The 19,930-nt window shown below is 34.8% G+C and overlaps 3 protein-coding genes across 3 annotated transcripts; 2 read left to right on the top strand and 1 right to left on the bottom strand.

Annotated features, from left to right (window-relative positions):
* Positions 1-425: 425 nt before the first annotated feature.
* LOC130972944 (serine/threonine-protein kinase BLUS1) lies at positions 426-7,413 on the bottom strand. The gene is made up of 20 exons (XM_057897294.1): positions 6,962-7,413; positions 6,485-6,864; positions 6,172-6,216; positions 5,992-6,073; positions 5,829-5,897; positions 5,572-5,742; positions 5,427-5,492; positions 4,874-4,942; positions 4,661-4,783; positions 4,460-4,530; positions 4,021-4,242; positions 3,313-3,419; positions 3,078-3,172; positions 2,965-3,006; positions 2,158-2,304; positions 2,018-2,066; positions 1,867-1,916; positions 1,050-1,111; positions 900-951; positions 426-818 (listed from the first exon to the last, which is right to left on the bottom strand). The coding sequence occupies exons 1-20, from the start codon at positions 7,151-7,153 to the stop codon at positions 813-815; spliced, it is 2,100 nt and encodes a 699-aa protein (XP_057753277.1). The 5' UTR covers positions 7,154-7,413; the 3' UTR covers positions 426-812.
* A 2,039-nt stretch (positions 7,414-9,452) lies between these two features.
* LOC130972945 (ubiquitin receptor RAD23b-like) lies at positions 9,453-14,253 on the top strand. Its single transcript, XM_057897295.1, has 12 exons — positions 9,453-9,691; positions 10,233-10,394; positions 10,734-10,772; positions 10,876-10,949; positions 11,036-11,086; positions 11,607-11,784; positions 11,876-12,010; positions 12,091-12,153; positions 12,650-12,697; positions 12,780-12,889; positions 13,138-13,216; positions 13,465-14,253. Exons 1-12 carry the CDS (start codon positions 9,626-9,628, stop codon positions 13,579-13,581), a joined length of 1,122 nt encoding a protein of 373 aa, XP_057753278.1. The 5' UTR covers positions 9,453-9,625; the 3' UTR covers positions 13,582-14,253.
* Positions 14,254-14,465: 212 nt separating this feature from the next.
* Positions 14,466-15,722, top strand: LOC130972946 (ylmG homolog protein 1-2, chloroplastic-like). The gene is made up of 2 exons (XM_057897296.1): positions 14,466-15,258; positions 15,442-15,722. Exon 1 carries the CDS (start codon positions 14,544-14,546, stop codon positions 15,186-15,188), a length of 645 nt encoding a protein of 214 aa, XP_057753279.1. The 5' UTR covers positions 14,466-14,543; the 3' UTR covers positions 15,189-15,258; positions 15,442-15,722.
* Positions 15,723-19,930: the final 4,208 nt, after the last annotated feature.

Raw genomic sequence — 19,930 nt, 5'->3', positions numbered from 1 at the left:
TACAATTGTTTCCGCGTTAAATTTGACCATCATTGGATCCTTTTTTAGTTCAATATAGATGGCGTATGTGTGTGACATTGTCCCAATACAATTAATAAAAAAAAAGGCATGCTTTGATATATGATACGATTTAATTAAAAGTTAATTCTCTGCTTTTTTTTAACGAGATTAAAACTTTATTTCTTATATATCTAGCATGTATAAAGAATGATTTAGTGTATATTTGATGGTGCTATACTGCTATTCACATGAACTTGTCAGTTGTCACCATGAGTCCATGATATAAAGAAACCAATACAAATAAATCATCACGATCGTCCAAGCTCACTGGTACCAAGCACATGATCTCATATATTACGATGTGAGATCTATATATTGGAAAGAGAGTATTCAGTGGTTTAAAGCATTGAGGACTGAGAAGTTTTAAAGCATATTCTGAAGAGTGGAGTTGGACGTTGCATTAACTTATGTTTTCCTTTGAGATATTAGTTGGGGGTTCCGAAATTTCCGTGTGATCATAATTTACAAGCAGGAAATAACGCTAAAATCATTTACAGAAACAATTATAAACAACGATCTGCACTAAAAAGAGAACTACGATAAAAAGGTTATATCACCTACATAATTAAAAAGACCTAGAAGTTAATAGATCAGTCCATATATCGTCTACACAGTTCGTATTCGTCATAATTCCAGTGCCTTCTGGCACCTTTGTTTTAAGTGTCCAAGAATAGCTTATAAATCCAAGCATCCACTCAAACAACGGAATCACTGCTGGATTCCAAATCCAAGTATGCATTTCGAGAAGGAATTCATACCTAAGACATACAAGAAAGTTAGAAAATGTTAAATACATAATCTAAAACATAGTTTAAATATGGTGAACATATGTTGCTAACCTGAGCGTTATCTGTCTTCAATTTTTGAAGCTCCTCTTGGGTACATATTAGCCTACATGTCACAAAGCAAGGTTTAACACCCCGATAATTAACCATATAATGCATGCGATAATGCAACAACTATATTATAGAAATAAATAAATATAATACCTCCACTGCAACTCGGTTATCTCATGGAGTAACTCTTTCTCCCTATCGTGAGCTGCTTCAAGCTGCATTAATGCATAAACAATGTTTTCCTTAAGCAATAAAAGAAAAAGGAAAAGCTTCTATACAGGCATTCATGTAAGAATTTTTTTTTTTTAAATAATCTTGGGGTAAATACAAAAGCAAGAAATACAAAGGTAAGACAGCAAGAAAACTCAGCAATTCAGATTATTTCCTATCTAACTACTGGGGTATATCTTGCCAGGAAGTGTTTATGAGTTAGTGTTTGGAGGGGAGTAAAGAAAACAGGAGGACTTAAAGAATAAGATCGAGTTCATTTTACTCTTTACACTCTGCCATTCTCTCTCTTCCTTTTCAAGACCCCAACTCACAAAAAGACCCTTTATAGGAGGAAGGAAAAAAAAGAGGTTCCATGTATCTTACAAGCGTACAGGATTTGCAGCAAATGACCTCTAGAATACCATTGTCACATATAGGTAATTGACCTTAATATTGGCTCTACTTTATGTTTTAATTATTCTTTTTTCCGACCAGATGGGACTAGATTAGCACCCTAAGAACTTTGTCAAAATTTGCTGCTGTTATAATTTGTAATTAAGCTAACCTCCTAAGCTTTGTGTACTTTTTCATAGTTACAAAAAATTAAATTTGAAAACACCCCACTTTAGCATTATTTTTATCCATTATTGAGGCCAATTTTCGTGCAATACAGCAAATACACAAGTTCTCAGATGGACAAATCTGCAAATAGATTATTATTGAGTTGCAACAACAAAAAAAGTGAGCTGTATTTACATACCAAAGATTTCTCAGTAGCTGCTATTTGTGCTGGGATACACGTGGCATCAGCTGCATGGTTGACAAATAAGAATTTAAAAATGTGCAAAAGGAGGAGTAAAGAAAACAGCGGAAATGGGTTTAAAACAAAACATAAAGCTTTGATGGTTAACCTGTGGTGTCATTTGCACTGATTTGCTTCATTAAATTTAAAATGCTCTCCTGTTAAAAGATCATGAAAAAAAGAAAAAAGAAAAAACCGGTTACACTTGGATATTAACTGAAGGAGACATCACCATAAGGCTGAACATACCCTTTGAAGAATATTTGTCTGCAGCACAGAGTGCAACACCGGGAAAAGTGAACAGCCAGAAAGATTTGATGATATAGTAGCATCAGATGCTGACAGTAACGGTAATGGTGAAGGCAGAGGAGCAGGAGCACTATGCTGGCTAATAATCTACATAACCCACGGTTTAGAAAAAGATGATGCCAAATTAAGAATTATATTTGCATGTTAAGGGCATATGATATAGTAGCAGATTTATATGGTAGAACAACACTTAGTACTAATCTAATTAACAAAGTTAATACTACAAAATCTAAAGCCACATTTTTCTATAACAAAATGGTAGTAACACTTTTGGATAAATATAGTTGCAAATCAAACACCATTATTTCGCAAACTAAATGCAAATCCAGACTCTGGTGTCTCTTCTATAAAGTGAAAGAGAAATAAAATGTCAATTTGGATGGAGGCCAATTATTTTTAAAATTGTAGTATACACTTGAACACTGTTTGATCTAAGAAAAACTATAGATGAAAGTATTATAAAAGACTTAATTATTATGTCAGCATGTCATTACGTTTTTTGATCTATCTATTCCACCCTACCTAGTGAAATTTGCTTAGTTTGCATACATTCAAATAAATTCAGAATCAATGTAAAAGAGGAAAAACATATTTGTTTGGAGAAAAGGACTAGCCCAGAACATAATATCCTTTGGGGATCTTCCCCACCTGAGGAATGAAAACGGGAGGGTTATGCACTTATTTACGAAAACCTCAAAGCCACCAACCTATCTACCGGGAGAAAAAAATTATAAAAAACCCACCAACCTGCATACTGTGACTCTTTTGCAGTACAGGAGTAGGGGCCACCTGAATAAGAAGACTTCACTTAGTATTCAGTCTTTGTGAACATAAAATGATAAATAAGAGTTATTACTCACCTTTTCTGGGTCAACATTCTCGGATGTAACCTTAAAACGTCCTCTCTGCTGAACAACTGGTATCTTTGCTTTCTCATCAGTCTCTTCAGCATTAGCTGCAAGAACAATGACAACTATTACGAAATGCAGAAGTAACCATTGCATGCTTCAAGATATTGGCAACTCTATATCAATTGTTTTCTGTTTTAGCACAAAAATATTTGCTGCTTCCTTGAACATGTGTATAGACAAGTACCTGATGATTTTGAGATTTTAGAAGGAAGTTCAGTAAGCACGTCCTCTCCTGTCTGTGAATTTGCATTGCCACTTGAGGTGCTCTGGGGCAGATTCGGTGGCTTCTCACTGTCACTCATATTGCTAAATAAGTAAATATAAATGCTGATTGGAGATGGAATGAGATAATGAAGTGGTTGAATGAAGGAAATAAGGGCATTATAGCAGAGTACATCTAGATAGGATAAATAATCGTTTTTTTTAATCTCTATATAAGTTCTGGTAATTGAAGAGGAGAAGAAGTGGTATGGTAAAACACAGAAAGGTGCACAACCTATGTTATCCTTCTTTAAAAAGAAGGGGGCCCTTCAGAATTTCAGGACATTTCATTTTAAAAAAATTGCATATTTATAAGACTCCTGAGTAAAATATGAAGGATGAGTGAATACAATTATGATTTCTGTGCTTCCTCGGAGAAAGTTGGATTTAACTTGTTTCACAGTGAATATCCATCATAATATGCATATTATTTACAATCATCAAACACAAAAGTATTTCACCCAGATTTAAAAAAAAAAATGGTCAAGCGAACATTTTGTTTTTCCAAACAAAGGAACAATTTAACTAAATGAACTGGAAAATAAATATAATACTATAAGAACATGGAATATTCATAATGAAATCACCACAAAAATAAATAATTAAACTCGCTGCATTGTTTAGCATTCACCTTTCTGGTCGAATTGGTGGAAGAGTTACTTCAGGTAAAATGTTTGATGAAGATCCTCTTCTATGAAAAGAATGGATAGCCATACCATTTTCCACATCAGATTTTTCTCCCACATTATGGTCCACACGATCATCAAGACAGGAGGGAGAAGCTAGTGAAATGCTTTGTTCATGGCTTGAACTGGTAATGCTAGAGTCATCGTCAGATTTTTCAAACTTGATCCTAGAATGGCAAAACATGATAGTAAATTTAATTAACTTGATACTACCTTTATTTGATTTTAGAGACAGCTATCCTTTATTTAAAATGTTTTTCAAGCCATTTAGATAAAACTATTGGTCCACAATTTTATAAGATTTTAATCCCAACTTTAACAGTTTGAATATGTCAAGAAAAATGGTTTTACTTGTCTGACATCAGATAAATGACAGAAACGTACTTGGCATCATTTACTGTGTAATCAATTCCTGGAACAGAAGCTGATTGATTTTGTAGCTCATCAATATCTTCCTGTGAAGTATTACCCATTAGAACTACCAATTAAAAGAAATTTGTTAACAGGGAGAATGGAGAAAAAAGCAGATATTACTAATAGACTGCAAATATCATCATGAGACAGAAAAAATATGTCTATAGTTACCAGATCAACACTTCGAGAGGGATTATGACTTGCACTCGGCTTATCTTGTACATCAAGGGAAGATAAAGAAGCTGAACTTGCTACATGATTGATATCTGATATAGCATCATCAAAATCATGGATCTAGAAGAAATGAGAAATCTAATCAGTAATTTCTTAACTTCAAGAGTCTTGTCTTCATTGGAAGAAGAAAAGATCGGGCATCATGTTTACCAATGAAGCCTGAGCCTTCATATCATCAAGATTGAAGTTCCAGCCACTAATTCCCCGTTTGTATTCATTCTAAAGAAGATTAACACCCTTAATGTTATAAACTTGCTACACTGTGAAACCACTATCTCAAACAACTAAAAAAACCATAAATCATTCTATGAGCAAATAAAATAAAAGAATATCTATCACATCATTCTTCAGTTAGGCAATACAGCATATTTTGACAAGATGAAATATACGAACAGCAAGATTTCTTACTCAGCTTCTGTTTTCCTGATGTTGACCAACAATTGGGTATAATTCTAAAAGAATTCATAAAGAACATACTGAGGTGCTTGTCATCTATGTGCAGAGGAAAGTGGATACTAGTTTATTTTCATGGGAATGAGAATAGATATCTGTTTTATTGATGTAATAATATCAACAAGGAGCACAAGTTGGATTTATCAGTACATATTGTGAGAAAAGAATAAGATTTTGCAGAACAAGTGGCCTAAATTTCTGGCGCAAATGGCAACAGTTTCTGTACACAGTTAGTAATTGTATTTCCTACCTGTGATAATTCCTCCATCTCGCCATCGGGCATTTTCTTTTGTGCAAGCATATCTTCATCTTTTCTCTGCAACAGAAAAGATCGCATTGTAAATATATTTCATAACAAAACAGGAGTGGGGAAATTAGTGGCAATAATATGGAACCTTTAGGGCCTCCATGCGGTCACCTAAAGCAGGCAGCCCCTCCAAAAGTGTTCGTGCAATATAATCATTGGAGCGAGCCTGCTTGAAGAAGGAATGCTTCAACAACTTGCTTGCAGAGGGTCGTTTTGAAGGATCTTTCACTAAGCAACTAGCAATCATCTGCTTAAATGACTGAAAAAGGAAAAATAATATTGTAAGAATAAAAGACCTAAAGAAACAATGAATTAATGTTGAAAGTGTATTCACCATGAGCTGACCTTAGAGAACTTTCTATCCCTCTCGTAGTCAAGGCCGGGGGGTGCATTTTGCAAAGTCATAAGCAGTACCTGGCCATGTAGAAGAGTTAAATCATTAAAATGAGGTGGAAGATGGTTGGTTGAAATAAATAATATTTTGTGTATCTAAAACTAATAAGCGCACCTTCATTGGGGGAAACTTTGAGAAAGGAGCATGACCGTGGGCAAGCTCCAGTGCAGTTATGCCAAATGACCAAATGTCAGCTCTGGAAGAAAGAAAGGAACACTTAGAAATGAATACTAACGCAATGATGACTATAAAGAAAATGGACAACACAAAATTGTGGTAATACGATAGACATACTTGAAATTATAACCATGTAGCTGCTCCATTACTTCGGGTGCCATCCTACAAAAGTAAAGAGAAAAAAAAAAAAGAAGCAAAAGGTCAACTGAATCTCGGACCCTTAATGACGTTATTGATCACACAATTGTCTATTGAATGATCATGAAATACGATCATAAGTGATATCTGTCCCATCCTGTTAGCATGCAGTGTGTAGTTTCAGAATACATTTTCACAAGCACACATATAAAAGGTGTTTTGTGCTTAGTTGGATATTGAATTATTCATTCATAGTATGGAATAAGGTAGAGAGAGATAATAATTGTTATACCAACAAGGTGTTCCAACAAAAGTATTCCTGGTGCGCTGCCTATCACCGGAATCAAAGAGACAGGCGGAGACACCGAAGTCGCCGAGCTTGATGGCGCCGCGGGAATCGATGAGAATGTTGCCGGACTTGACGTCCCTGTGGATGTGTCCGTGGTGGTGAAGGTACTCTAAACCCTTGAGGACCTCGCGAAGGATGGTGGCAATCACAACCTCCTCGAATCCGTCGGGGTGCGCGGCCTTGAGGATATGGAGGCACGATCCGCCCGCCATGTACGGCATCACAACCCACAGGCTGTGCTCGTTGACGAAGGAGCAGTGCGATTTCAGCACGTTAGGGTGGTCCACCAGCACCATCGTCTGTGCTTCGCGTGAAACATTGTTCTGCCGCGCGCAATAATCACACATCATATCATATATAGCTAAGGCGATGATGATTAAATTGAAACGGATCGAAATTAATTAAAGGTAAAGGGCGAACCAGATCGCAGTTGTCGCGTTCGAAGTCGAGGATCTTGATGGCGACGATCTCGTTTAAGGGGATGCAAAGCGCGCGGTGGACGGCGGCACTGACGCCGTGTCCAATCTCCTCGTAGAGATCGTAATGCTCGGCGCCGATAGGGTACTTCTTCTTCTCCGCCTCTTTTTCCTTGTCCTTGTCCTTGTCCTTCATTCTATTCTCCGGTTGAAGAATCCTATGCTTTGGAATTTGAATTTAAATTTGAGTATGATGAAAATGAACAAGAGTGAAGATCAGAATACTAGTCAGTTAGACGGAGAGAGAGAGAGAGGTCGCGTTAGGTTGCGCAGCTTTCTCGTGAAACTAATGGGGAATGGGCTGGGTTGGGGCTTTCGTTTCATTTTCGAATTGTTCGGACCCTATCTATATTCATTCATTGGTATGGCCGCAGAGAGAGAGAGAGAGTGTGTGTATGTGGATTATGGAAAGAAAGAAGATCCCAGCTCAGCTAAAACTCTTCTCTCCCGCCACCTCTTGTTTCTATTTTCTGTTTCGCAACTAACTCTCACGTGATTCCCACGTGCTCGCTCCTCTTGCTTCTCTTTCACCCCTTTCGCCCTTTTCTTTCGCTCCCTTGTTTTCTCACTCTTTTAAAAAAAAATACCATGCAAACAAATTAAAACCTTATAATAAAATGTTTAATTATTTGTAGAGATTTCAGATTTGCTCTGCTTTAAAAAGGAATCAATCCATCAATATATTTCTAAATTTAACACCTGCTATAATTTAATCTAGAGTTTTAATTTATCGTAACTTAAGAATTAATTTTAAAAAAATAATACTAAAAACAATATCTAGAGTTACTTTATATAACATAACATTTGTTATTACATATTTGTTATTTCGAAAATTACACTATTATTCTAACGATAATTAACCATATGTCGATTGTTTGGTATAAGAATGAACGAGACAGAATAATATGATTAAAATTTATGGACAATAAATGAACAAAATCAAACTAAATAATTTGGATATTAATATAAAATATAACTAAAATAAAAATTATACTCATATAAACAAAATTTATTATTTGTTTTTCTTTTTAATTGTCACTTACTAATGGAGTCAAAAACTAAGATATATGAGTATGACGAAGCCAAATCCCATATTTATATTACTTTCAAGGGGGGCAAGAAGAGGGGAAAGTTGACAAGCTTCACTTTGAACTTGTGTTGATCAATTTAACTAGTTAAGGTTTCTTTTCTTCAAACATTTTAGCACATGATAATATCACTTAGCCACAATATGTATATCAATATCATTGTTAGGTTCTACGCGTACAGTTTGCACAACATCAATTTTTTATCAAGTTCAAGTTATAACTAATTTCTACATGATTCTATCTTGTTCCAAATTAATCCATTTTTGTTCTTGTACCTTCTTATAAGTTGAAAAGCTTGACCAAAAGTTGTAACTAACACTTTTTCCCAGTGAGATTGATATTCAAAAGCCTTCGAGAGAGTAATATATACTACGTAGCTAGCAGCTTGTCTCCATTCAGTAGCACTGTGGAAATTTGTAAATATATTGAAAATATTAGCTAATGAATTTTTCACTCAAAACTAATTTAATTATTATCCACGGATTTTGAAAAGAGACTAGTCTTGAAGGAGAGCGTTGTTCTTCCTTTAACAACTTTCATCGTCATCATTTGGAGGATGTGATTGACTAAAATCAGAAAGCAATTTCGTCCATGCTTTTGGTTTGGTCTTGTCGGATATCAAAAATTAATTTATTGTAAATTTAAACTCTATTTAAAAATCTGTCACTAATTAATAAATTGTTATATACACAAAAATTTGAATTTCGATCTTTACTTAAAAAGACAAATGAGTCGACTACTGGACCAATTCAAATTTATTATAATTTTATCCATGTTAATGTTAATGCGATTATGTCCATCTTTTTATATTATTTTTCTCAAGCATCTTAATTTCTTGTGCTTCAACTGTGTAGAAACTTGTTTGGTGTTTTAAAATAATAAAATATATTTATAGTTAAGATTAAGATTATAATGAACGTTTCTTTTTATAACATTTTTTTTTGGTATAATTGTCCAATTCAATTGTTTATAGATAGCTTTGTTGTTGAAAAATATGGCATACGTCTGTAATATTGATAGAAAATTCACATGACAAAAGGATGATTCTCTGATCTCTGTTTTGCTATCAATGTTAAGAATAATTTTAATGCAATAATATTATAATTATTTATTCAAATTTATTCCGTTAAATAACTATAACTATGTAAATAAAAATTGTAAAACACAGTTACTTTTTTTCATACGATAATATGATAACACATGCATAATACTGTACAAATTATTTTTTTTTAAAAAAGTACTTTACAAATTAACACATACTTATCTCCGTTTTTAATTCACGTGCATTGAGATGCCACCTTGCGAATTTAAACTGAAAAAGGAAAACAATTTAAAAAAAAGTAAGAAAATAGAAAAAGAGCGTGTTACATGTGCCGTTGACACGTTCATTCCGTGCAACAGCAGCAGCAACAGCAACGGACGAAGGTGTTTTCTCTCTCTAGGGTTTCACTCACTCTCTCACCACCGTACTTGAGCCGGATCGTTGCCGGTCGCCGGCGTCATTCCCATAAGTCGCCGCCATGAAACTCACTGTTAAGACTTTGAAAGGCAGCCATTTCGAAATTAGGGTTCAGCCGTCCGACACTGTCAGCTCTCTCTTTATCTCTACGCTTTTTTGGTTACAATATTCGCTATCAATATTTCCCTTTTCATTTCCCAATCTTCCATTTTCAGTTACGAAAATGTGTGTTGATTTATTGATTGAATTATTTTGTTTTCAGATTTTCTAAGTCTACTCCTTTATTTTGTTTTATTTTATTTTTAATTCAAATCACTGTCGTTGTCGACATAGTTTTTATTCAAAATTCAGGTAAATTTACTTCATTTTTGTTTCTATTTGCAATGCATGCCTTCATTTTAATGTTTTCGCCAACACTATTGTTGTTGTTGTTGAGGATTTTGTTTCAGATTTGATGTGATACTCAGGTGCTGACGTTATTTATTTATTATTGAATGGCTTTGAGATGTTTTATTCCCATCTTTTCATGACGCCGAGGATATGCCTGTTGATTCTAATATCATTAGAAATTGGATTTCTTATCAGGCTTTATGTGGTGTTTGGTAGATTATAAGAGGGTTAATTTTTGAATTTTAGTAGCTATAATTTCCTTACTATTTTTGCCTTAGATTATGGCTGTCAAGAAGAATATAGAAGATGTGCAAGGCAAAGATAATTACCCATGTGGACAACAGTTGCTTATTCACAATGGCAAGGTTTTGAAAGATGAAACAACATTAGCAGAGAACAAGGTCTCTGAGGATGGTTTTCTTGTTGTTATGCTTAGCAAGGTAGTTTATTCCTTCATGAAAACTTTTTCAAATTATAACACCCTTCCTTCCTCAAAAGTTATCTCAGACTGTGATTTCAGCGCTCATATTTTTATTCTTTTAAATATCGAGATCTATTTTTATGCTTCGTTTCTTTTTCCCTTTTTTTTTGATAAAGAAAAGGATAGGAAGCTTTTACTGAAGTTCTATCGCGGTCCAAAAAATTATCTAGATGCTATGCCATGTATTAGATCTTGTCATATTCCATTATGCCATCTGTTTCAATTTGATGAAGTCAGCTAGAAACATTTCTTTCAATTTTATTGTTATACCTTCATGTGGCATTTTACTTCTCTACAGAGTAAAACATTGGGTTCGGCAGGGACTTCATCTGCCCAGGTATATTACTTTCTCAATCTTATTGCTTTTTGGAGGTTTTTTCCCCTTTCTTTTCTGCCCTTGCCTCTTTGTATTAGCTAGTGGTTGTGCATGCGTGTGACAGCCTGCCAGCAATCCACCTGCAGCTGTATCAACCTCAAATTCCACGCCTGCTCCTGAACCTCCTGCACAAACTCAGTGAGTCTTTAAAAAAATAAATTGATAATTTGTCCGTTTTAATAACGTCAGTGTCACTTCCTATAGTATTTTATTTGGTATTGTAGGACTGCAAATAACAGTACATCTGGCCCAGCTGTCACAACTACAAATACAAAGTATGGTTTCTCCTTTCTAGATTTTTTCAAAGATACTATTAGTTAATTCCAATGTACCACAAAATAGTTGTTGACTGAGCAGTGATGACAAGAACTATCCTTTTTCAATCTTCAGTAATTTAGTAACATATTACATTCAAGTAAAAATGTCTTTGTTCTAATTTGAATTTTAATGTTCACGTTGTTGGTTGTCTTTACCTGGTGAGTTTCATGATAATTATAATTCTTACCAATTTGGCTATGAAGTTGATGTTATAATACTGAAAGCAGCACAGGATATAATTCAAATACTTTTATTAAATGTCTTTCTGAGGAAGATCTAGTGTTATTTTCAATTCATGTAACGAGACATTTACGTTGGCTGATCATAGTTTTGTTGTTCGGTTTATTGTGGCTGCATATAGTAAGCAATAATGCTGCATTTTTGGATGCTGAACATTGTGGAATTCAGACATTTGTCATTTTCCACTTTCTTGTTTATAAAGCCTACTCACAAGCTTTCCTACGTCATTTTTTGCAGCGTGTCTGCAGATACTTATGGTCAGGCTGCTTCAAATTTAGTTGGTGGTAGTAATCTTCAGCAGACTATTCAACAAATTATGGACATGGGAGGTGGCAACTGGGACAGAGATACAGTTACTCGTGCTCTTCGGGCAGCTTACAATAATCCAGAGCGTGCTATAGACTATTTGTACTCTGTATGTCCACATTGTTGGATATCTTGACTGCTAAAATTTATGTTCACATTGTTGGATTTAGCAACCTTTCTTTCCTTGCTTCTCTGGGCAGGGTATCCCCGAAGCAGCAGAAGTTGCTGTACCAGTTCCTCAATTCCCAGGTAGTCAGACAACTGAAACAGCTGGGGTCACTGCTGGAGCCGTTCCTGGACTACCTAACTCATCTCCCTTAAATATGTTTCCACAGGTAAAACTTATTATGCAGTAACAGATCATCAAAAGTAATTTTCTGTTACTCCGTACTTTACTTCAATCTGAAATTTTCAGGAGACAATTTCTGGTGCTGGTCCTGGACTAGGATCTCTTGACTTCCTCAGAAACAATCCCCAGGTGAGCTTGCTGTTCCATCAATTTTTTGTTCTTTATGTTAGAAGGCATAGTTGTTCCACATACCCAAGTTGCACTAACTTAAAGTACACTATTTAATTTGATGTATTGATGTAACTTGACTTGTGTGCTGTGCCATGTCTACACATTGAACCTTTTGGTCATTGCATGCATTTACTCAAATAATTAATGTTTTGAATTTCGTTTTAATTATACTCTTTTATCTTACTGTATTTGTGAAGCTTTCTTTTAGCAGTTGCAATTATTTTGTTATTTGCACATCATTATAGCTACTCAGGATGCAGCATGATTTCAAATATGTCTTGATTGACAAGCATTGCCCAGACAATGCTCTTCAAAACTTTTGTTGTTCATATATAGTTTCAAGTTTTTCCATGTTGCTGAGTGGACTTAGCAAATAAGTTGCTTGTTAATCTGCATCTAGCTTCAAGCTTTATTTTGATCACTCTCAAGCAACTTTCTTATTTATTTTTTTCAGTTTCAAGCATTGCGATCAATGGTGCAATCAAATCCACAAATTTTACAGGTATTTACTTTCTCCGTTGCCTTCCTCATTTCTGTTCATTCGTTGGTTGGTGTCTAAAAGATCAATCAACTTTCTATTGCAGCCTGTACTTCAAGAACTTGGAAAGCAGAATCCCAATCTTTTAAGACTCATTCAAGAACATCATGCTGAGTTTCTACAGTTGATAAACGAACCTGTTGAGGGCTCTGAAGGGTGAGCATATCAACTTGTTGCATTATTTTACATCTTACAACTATCATTACTTCATATCATCATCATCGTTGTTCTTGATATATTATTTCAATTGTTGGTTATTTTTGCCCACGTATCTAACAAGAAAGTAATGTTCTATTTGTCAACTTGATATCTGATAGTGTAGAATGTTATCCAAGAGTTTATTCCCTTTCCTTGATTACACACAATATTTGAATTTAGAATTTAACCGTCTTTCTCTCCATCAGTGATATATTTGACCAGCCTGAGCAGGACATGCCTCATGCCATCAATGTGACTCCAGCTGAGCAGGAGGCAATTGCAAGGGTATGTCTTTCTCCTTACTGTATTATGATATAAGAAATGATGTATATTCGTTAAACATCTTCCTAATTTCTAAGCAAAGAATATACTGAGTGCTTTTTATGTTTCCAAGGTATTTAATCCATTTGAAAATTATCCATATTTTGAAACTGAGGATGCAGAAACAGGTCTAAAAAGATTTTTTGTATCGCTTGTGTTCACACTTAGTATGTATTGATTAATGATTGGTTTCTTTAACCTATGGTTTGCAGCTTGAGGCATTGGGATTTGATAGAGCCTCGGTCATAGAGGCGTTTTTGGCATGTGACCGGGATGAACAATTGGCAGCGAATTACTTATTGGAGAATGCTGGAGATTTTGAGGATTAAATTACTAACTTACGCTGACTCATAGTTTTGTTCGGGCTCGCTCTTTTAATTATTTTTTTTGGTCTTCCTTTCTAGAAAAAACTTAATGTGCTTTTCTGGGGAAATTTACTTGGGTAGGGTTTGGATTTTGAACTGGAATTGGATTTGGGATGACAAAACATCGCTAAGAAAATTAGACTATTACTATTCATTTTATATTTGTGTATGACAGCACCTGAGGAATTAGCAAAGGTCCGTCCAATTGTAAGTTTATTTTATTGGTATTGGTAGTTTGGTACTATCAATTTTTTAAGCAACACTAGTTTTACATGCATGGGGATCAACTCTGCTCAAGGTGTTTCCAGTTTTCTTCTATTTTTAATTTCTCTAGTTTCACTATCCATTGCCATTACCTATTCATTCTTGGTATAGTATCCATAATAACAGTAACAAGACCTTCAGGTGGTTGGAGTTGAATTTAGTTTTGAAACCGAAAAATCCATCTCATGTATAAATTCTGGTATTTAAATTAAAGATTTTGCTAGCGATTGGCTTTTAAGTAGTTAAGAGTGGAATGTTTTGCATAGAAAATTAAGCAGTCCATCAAATGTATCAACCTTTAAAAGTTTTTCTACTTGTGGATTTTTAAAAAGTAGTAAAACTCTTCAGAATATTGATAAGACCTAGGGGTTAATTGGAAGAGAGGAAAGTGTAACATTGAGTAATATTGAACAAATGAAAATTATGTGGTATTTTCTTTTGATATTTATCTATTTAGTTCTTTTTAATAATTTTATCTAATTTATATCTTTTAATGTCTTTCTAAATAAAAATTATTGTCACCCAAAAATGTTAGATGGCTATGTGAAGTTGATAGCTGCCCTTAATAAAACTCGAAGTAGCGCGGCGGCTTCTGGAGATAAAAAAAAAAAAAAAAAAGCGTTCGGGTTTTTGGTGGCAATCTCCTAATCCCTAATTCGCAGATGGCTATGGCGATGGCGATGACAATGACGATGGCGTTCTCCCCAGCAACAATGGCTTCCAAGACTCACATGGTCTGCCTCACGCACCCACCTCTGCGTCAATACCGACACAGATACGCACAACCCTCACTCTCTCTCACTCCTCTCCGCCGCAACTTCAATCCCCTAATTGTCGCCGCCACATCCACGCAAAGCGACGTCGAGGGAGCACAGCACCTTCTGGAAGGTTCCACCCGCACCCTCACCACCGTCTTCGGGATGGCCCTACTCGCCCTCAGAACCTTCTGCCATCAGCTTCTTCCGATGTCCATGTCCATGTCTTCGGTAGGGCCTCTGTTCTTCGCGTCGCTACGGGACAGGCCTAGCGGGTCCCTGAACACGCCGCTGACAGTGGTGGCGGCGGGGCTGGGGAAGTGGCTGGACATATACAGCGGAGTTCTGATGGTTAGGGTTCTACTGAGTTGGTTCCCGAACATCCCGTGGGAGAAGCAGCCACTGTCTGCCATCAGAGACCTTTGCGACCCGTACCTGAACCTGTTCCGCAACATCATTCCCCCTGTTTTCGACACCCTCGACGTCAGCCCCCTCCTCGCCTTCGCCGTCTTGGGCACCCTCGGCTCCATTCTCAACACTGCCGTCGCCTAGATGATTCTGTTGATGGTGCAAGTATGTGTATGGAAGTCCCACTCGCTTGCTACATAGATACAGGGTTCAGGTATTTTGTTCACTCACTTCATGTTATGCCATTTGCTACTGTTGTAGAGTCATTGCTATTATTACAGTTATAGACAGTTGGTTTACTTAAACTTGATTTTGAAGTCAAGTGATTATGTTTGCCAGTTCCCACATTCTTCTTGCTTTATTTCTCCTTTTCCAATACTTATCTGTTGCAACTTAGGAAATGAGCTTCATGCTTCTATATTTAGTATGGAACTGCCTCTCAAGATCACCAAGAACAAAAGAAACGGAAAAAAGAAGACAAAGACTATGTGTCAAGTCAACCCATTTATGTGCTCATGCAAAGCTTCACTTGTTAATAACATGATATAAGGCCTAATGACCCAATCCATAACAATTTTACAATTTATTAATACTCCAATACTTAATGTACTTTTGACATATAATATATTTCCTTCATCTATAAAGTATTGAATAAAACGAAGAACATGATTGTTAATACAGGGCAAGCATAACAAAGTGAAAATCCTGAGCAATTTTAGCTATGAGCATATGTGAAGGGTTGGTTTGTTATAGCTATGCTATGGCACTTGTTGCCTCTATTTTCATCCGTAAAAACTGAATGTGTTAGAATTAGTTTAGAAATTAAGCAATTACCTTTGTCACAATTGCTTTGACCATGTGAATGGTAATCGAAAAGAACGGATGCGATTGAACAACTATATAAAATGTTTCACACTGTGAATACATCAAAATTGAACTCTTATTTAATACCAGTCCATTAATTTTATTTCATAGTAGGAGGGAAAAGCAAGCAAAAGATCATCAACCACAATATCCTTACTATTATTAATAAAGAATAACCATGTTTGTTCTACTATATGTTAATGTTGAAGTTTGATATCTATATGCAACAATGTAAGTTTCAATTTTCAAATGGGTGAAGTTGGGTAGTTGTCTTGTTAATTAGGTCACTATGTTTTATTATCAGATTGTATATTTTGGGTTAGCTATAGTTATTGCAATCTTAATGGAGGTATCCTTTAATAGCAGTCCAGCTCAATCTTGCTTATGATATATCAAGCAGGATGGATATACTTTAATATATATATATATAATGGATTCTAGTTATTATGCGTTTTTCTTATTCAAACCCAGAACAAACTCCGCAAGATCTCTCGCAATGATTCAAAATTCAATTATGGTGTTACATCCCCAACTAATCTGATAATGTCCTCTAGCTAACTCCATAACAACAGCTTCTAGTTAATCTTATCTAACTAACTATCTAGTATAATATCATTTTTTATTTTTTGGCTGATTAGTGATTACCTTGAGATATATATAATCAGGTTGCATGTAAACTGTAACTAGACAAATATATTTTCCTCCGCATTCCCACAACTAGACAAATATATCTTCCTCCTTTCTTGTATAATTGAGAATTGAGTATAACAAAAAATTTTCCATTTGAAAATTAACTTGTGTATCATTAGTTCTAGTTTTGGTCTAATTAAACAATTCACTGCCTCTCCTCTCCTCCAACATAAGCAGGGAGACAAATTGAACAATAAGGAGACAACTGAAGTGTAAGTGTGTAACGCGCTGATGCAGGATAGGACAACACAATAAAATAATTACGGACTTTTTTTACATAACTAAATATTCAGGCATTGGGTCGAACCCATTTACATTACACTTTTTAATTTAGATTTAGATATGGAAGGAGGAATAGTGTAGGACATAGTTATGGAGTGTATGGGTGCTTTACGCAGTTGTGGTGTCAAGAACAAATCGGACCGTCCGATTTGTGTTTAAAAAATAAAAAAAAATTGCATTACACAAATCGGACCGTACGATTTATATTTTAAACAATTAAAAAAAATAATAATATTGAAATCGGACCATCCGATTTTTGTTTTCAAAATAAAAAAATTTAAAAGTACAAATCGGACCATCCGATTTTTTCTCCCTCACAAATCGGACCATCCGATTTGTGTTCAAAATTTTTTTAACAAAAAAATCATACAGTCCAATTTCTTCACTTTATAGTTCAAAAAAAATTATCCCACATTCATATCTAACACCACCCACTTTCACATCCATACACAACACACACAAAATCTATATATCCAAAAAAATTAGCCTTTACATTACATGCATTTTTTAAGTACAAAAATACATTTTTAATTTTATGAGCAAATTTTATAATTCCAACGCCTTAGTTATTTGCATAAATAAATAAATAAAGATAATACATATATAAATCTAGTTTCTGACAATATATGAGATAAAATTATTAATTCATTTTCAGTTTTGATAAAAATAAAAAAACAAAAAAACTTTCGAGAAAGGATATAGACAGCGTGCCTCACACTCATTATTTATAGTTTTATACCATGTCCATATGCAGATATGCAGCGGAATATATGTTAGTAGTTATTGGTTGTTTTCTTCAAATTGGTAAATAGATTAAAATAAAATAAGCAATAATGTTTTTAGAGAAAATAACAAATAAGTCTTTTTGACCATTTGATTTGCAGATATTTAAGTTTTCCAAGATTTAAAAATATATTTAAGTTTTTAACTTTTTTAAAATTTAGACATATCAATCATTCATGTTTAAACTTAATTGATACGGATATACATACGAGAGAGATTTTAAAATTAGATAAATTAGACTTAAGAATTTAAAAAGATAAAAAACTTAAATGTCTGTAAATCAAAAAAATAAGATTAATTTATTTATTTTTCATGTTTTTATTGGCAAGTGGGACATAAATGAAATTGAAGCACACAATAGTATGACTACTCCGACAGTCAAAACAATGTACACATACAGCAATGATATGTGTTTAGAGATACGCAAACTTGCCTCTACTCATTCATTCATATACAAATTACACATACTACACACATCTCATCCCCCTTATTTTCATTCTTATGCCCATCAACAATTACATCAACCACTTACATACCCTGCTTCTCTTGTTTATTTATTTGTTTATTTACATGGCTTGACCTGAGACTGAGCTAAGCCAATACAAGTAGATTGTATTTGTACATATGTATTATATTCACCAAAATTGACTATTTGCTCCCACGTGTAATGTCGTCCAGATCATATATACTTACATTACAGTTGGTATTGAATGAAGGAAGTGGCAATTAGGGGTGTTCAAATCCAAACCGATCCAAATTAAACCGCTCATCCAATTCAATCCAAACCGAAAACCGATTAAAACCGCACTAATTCAGATTTGATTGGATTCTATTTTTTGCAAACCGCTGGATCGGATCGGATTTCGGATCTACTTTTCATAACCGATCCAATCCAATCCAAACAGCACAATGTGCTATAATATTATTATATTTACAATTATACTTATAATATATTCAATTTGTTATATATTTTTCTATTATTCATGTATTATTATTATTTAATAAATATTTTATGTTCAAAATGTTATTTAATTTATTTTAACTAACCTATAATTTTATTTCTATTGTTATGTTATCGTTAGCTTTTTGAGATATTGTTAAGACTTGTTATGTCATTGTTGATTATTTAAAATTTGATGTTGAGACTTGTTATATGTATTTAATTTTTTTATTTAAAAAACCGCAAATCCAAACCGATCCAAACCACTTGTAATCGGATCGGATCGGATCATATTTCCAAAAAAATTTCATCCAATCCAAACCGCACCGCATGTAAATTAAGCGTTCGGATCGGATGACTTTTTCCCTTAAAACCGAACCAAACCGCACCGCGAACACCCCTAGTGGCAATAATATTATTCTTCTGTATTTTAATATCACTAGAAGAATTGCTTCACTTCTCAGTTCTCACTATACTCAGAGGTGTTTCTCTCCGCAAACTCTCTCTTCTGGGTTTCGCCCCATTTAATTTACATTGTTTCCAAATAATTATCAATATTAGTGTTTTTGTAATAAAATTCCTAATAAAATCTCCAAAAAATGGTTACTGTTTTTCTTTTTTCATATTTTTAATATTTACTCAATACAAAATTTCTTAAAACTAACATAAAAATTCTGAGAAAATAACATAACTTTTTTAAAAATTGAATCTGTTACGGTGGGTAACCGGAAATTAATAGAATGGATAGCGTTGGTTGGCCCAATCGTCTGCGGAGGGTGGCTTCCGAGTAGGTTCGCACGCTGGAACCTCCTTCCGACTTGCGTACGTGAGTGAATGGGGGGTGGTACCTGCAAAGACACTCCGATGCCTAAGTTAGCAAAGGTGTGAGCAAGTTTCGAATGTATTGGGGCCTTAGAGATACCTGAGGGGTGTCAGTGTATTTATAGTGTGAGCCAATAACCACCGTTGAAGTAGTGCCGTATTTTTAGGGTGTTAACCGTCCCATTATCTTAGGGAGGTTAAGATATGGCTTGATGAAGTGGTTAGAGAGATTTTAGGGGCAGTTACCCATTTGAATGAGTGTTTATCTGCCAGCTATTCTCCATTCCGACTTCTTTAGAGCAAGTCGTAGTCAACACCGACTTCTTAGTACGAAGGTCGGTGCTCAGCAAGGCTCAATCCTCTCGACTAGGCCTTTCGCTTGGACTTGAGCCTTTATTATTGGGCCAGGGTATGAACAGTGCCCCTACTTGAGGCCAAGATCTTTTTAAGATTTTGGGTTCGAGTATTTTACTCGGGTTCGTAACCGACTTTCTTGGAGGAGACG

The sequence above is a fragment of the Arachis stenosperma genome, chromosome 4, assembly GCF_014773155.1.
Source record: "Arachis stenosperma cultivar V10309 chromosome 4, arast.V10309.gnm1.PFL2, whole genome shotgun sequence".
NCBI lineage: Eukaryota > Viridiplantae > Streptophyta > Magnoliopsida > Fabales > Fabaceae > Arachis > Arachis stenosperma.
The sequence above is the reverse complement of the archived record's forward strand: the minus strand, read 5'-3'. Positions and strand labels throughout refer to the sequence as shown.

Bases quoted from the DNA above. Each gene is read 5' to 3' on its own strand.
- LOC130972945 (XM_057897295.1), top strand. From the start codon at position 9,626: ATGAAACTCACTGTTAAGACTTTGAAAGGCAGCCATTTCGAAATTAGG. The intron at 11,785-11,875 runs GTATGTCCACAT...TTCTCTGGGCAG, and splicing joins CTATAGACTATTTGTACTCT to GGTATCCCCGAAGCAGCAGA. The intron at 12,011-12,090 runs GTAAAACTTATT...TGAAATTTTCAG, and splicing joins CCTTAAATATGTTTCCACAG to GAGACAATTTCTGGTGCTGG.
- LOC130972944 (XM_057897294.1), bottom strand. From the start codon at position 7,153: ATGAAGGACAAGGACAAGGACAAGGAAAAAGAGGCGGAGAAGAAGAAG. The intron at 6,074-6,171 runs GTATGTCTATCG...TCTTTCTTCCAG, and splicing joins CTACATGGTTATAATTTCAA to AGCTGACATTTGGTCATTTG. The intron at 1,917-2,017 runs GTTAACCATCAA...TCAACCATGCAG, and splicing joins CAGTGCAAATGACACCACAG to CTGATGCCACGTGTATCCCA.
- LOC130972946 (XM_057897296.1), top strand. From the start codon at position 14,544: ATGGCTATGGCGATGGCGATGACAATGACGATGGCGTTCTCCCCAGCA.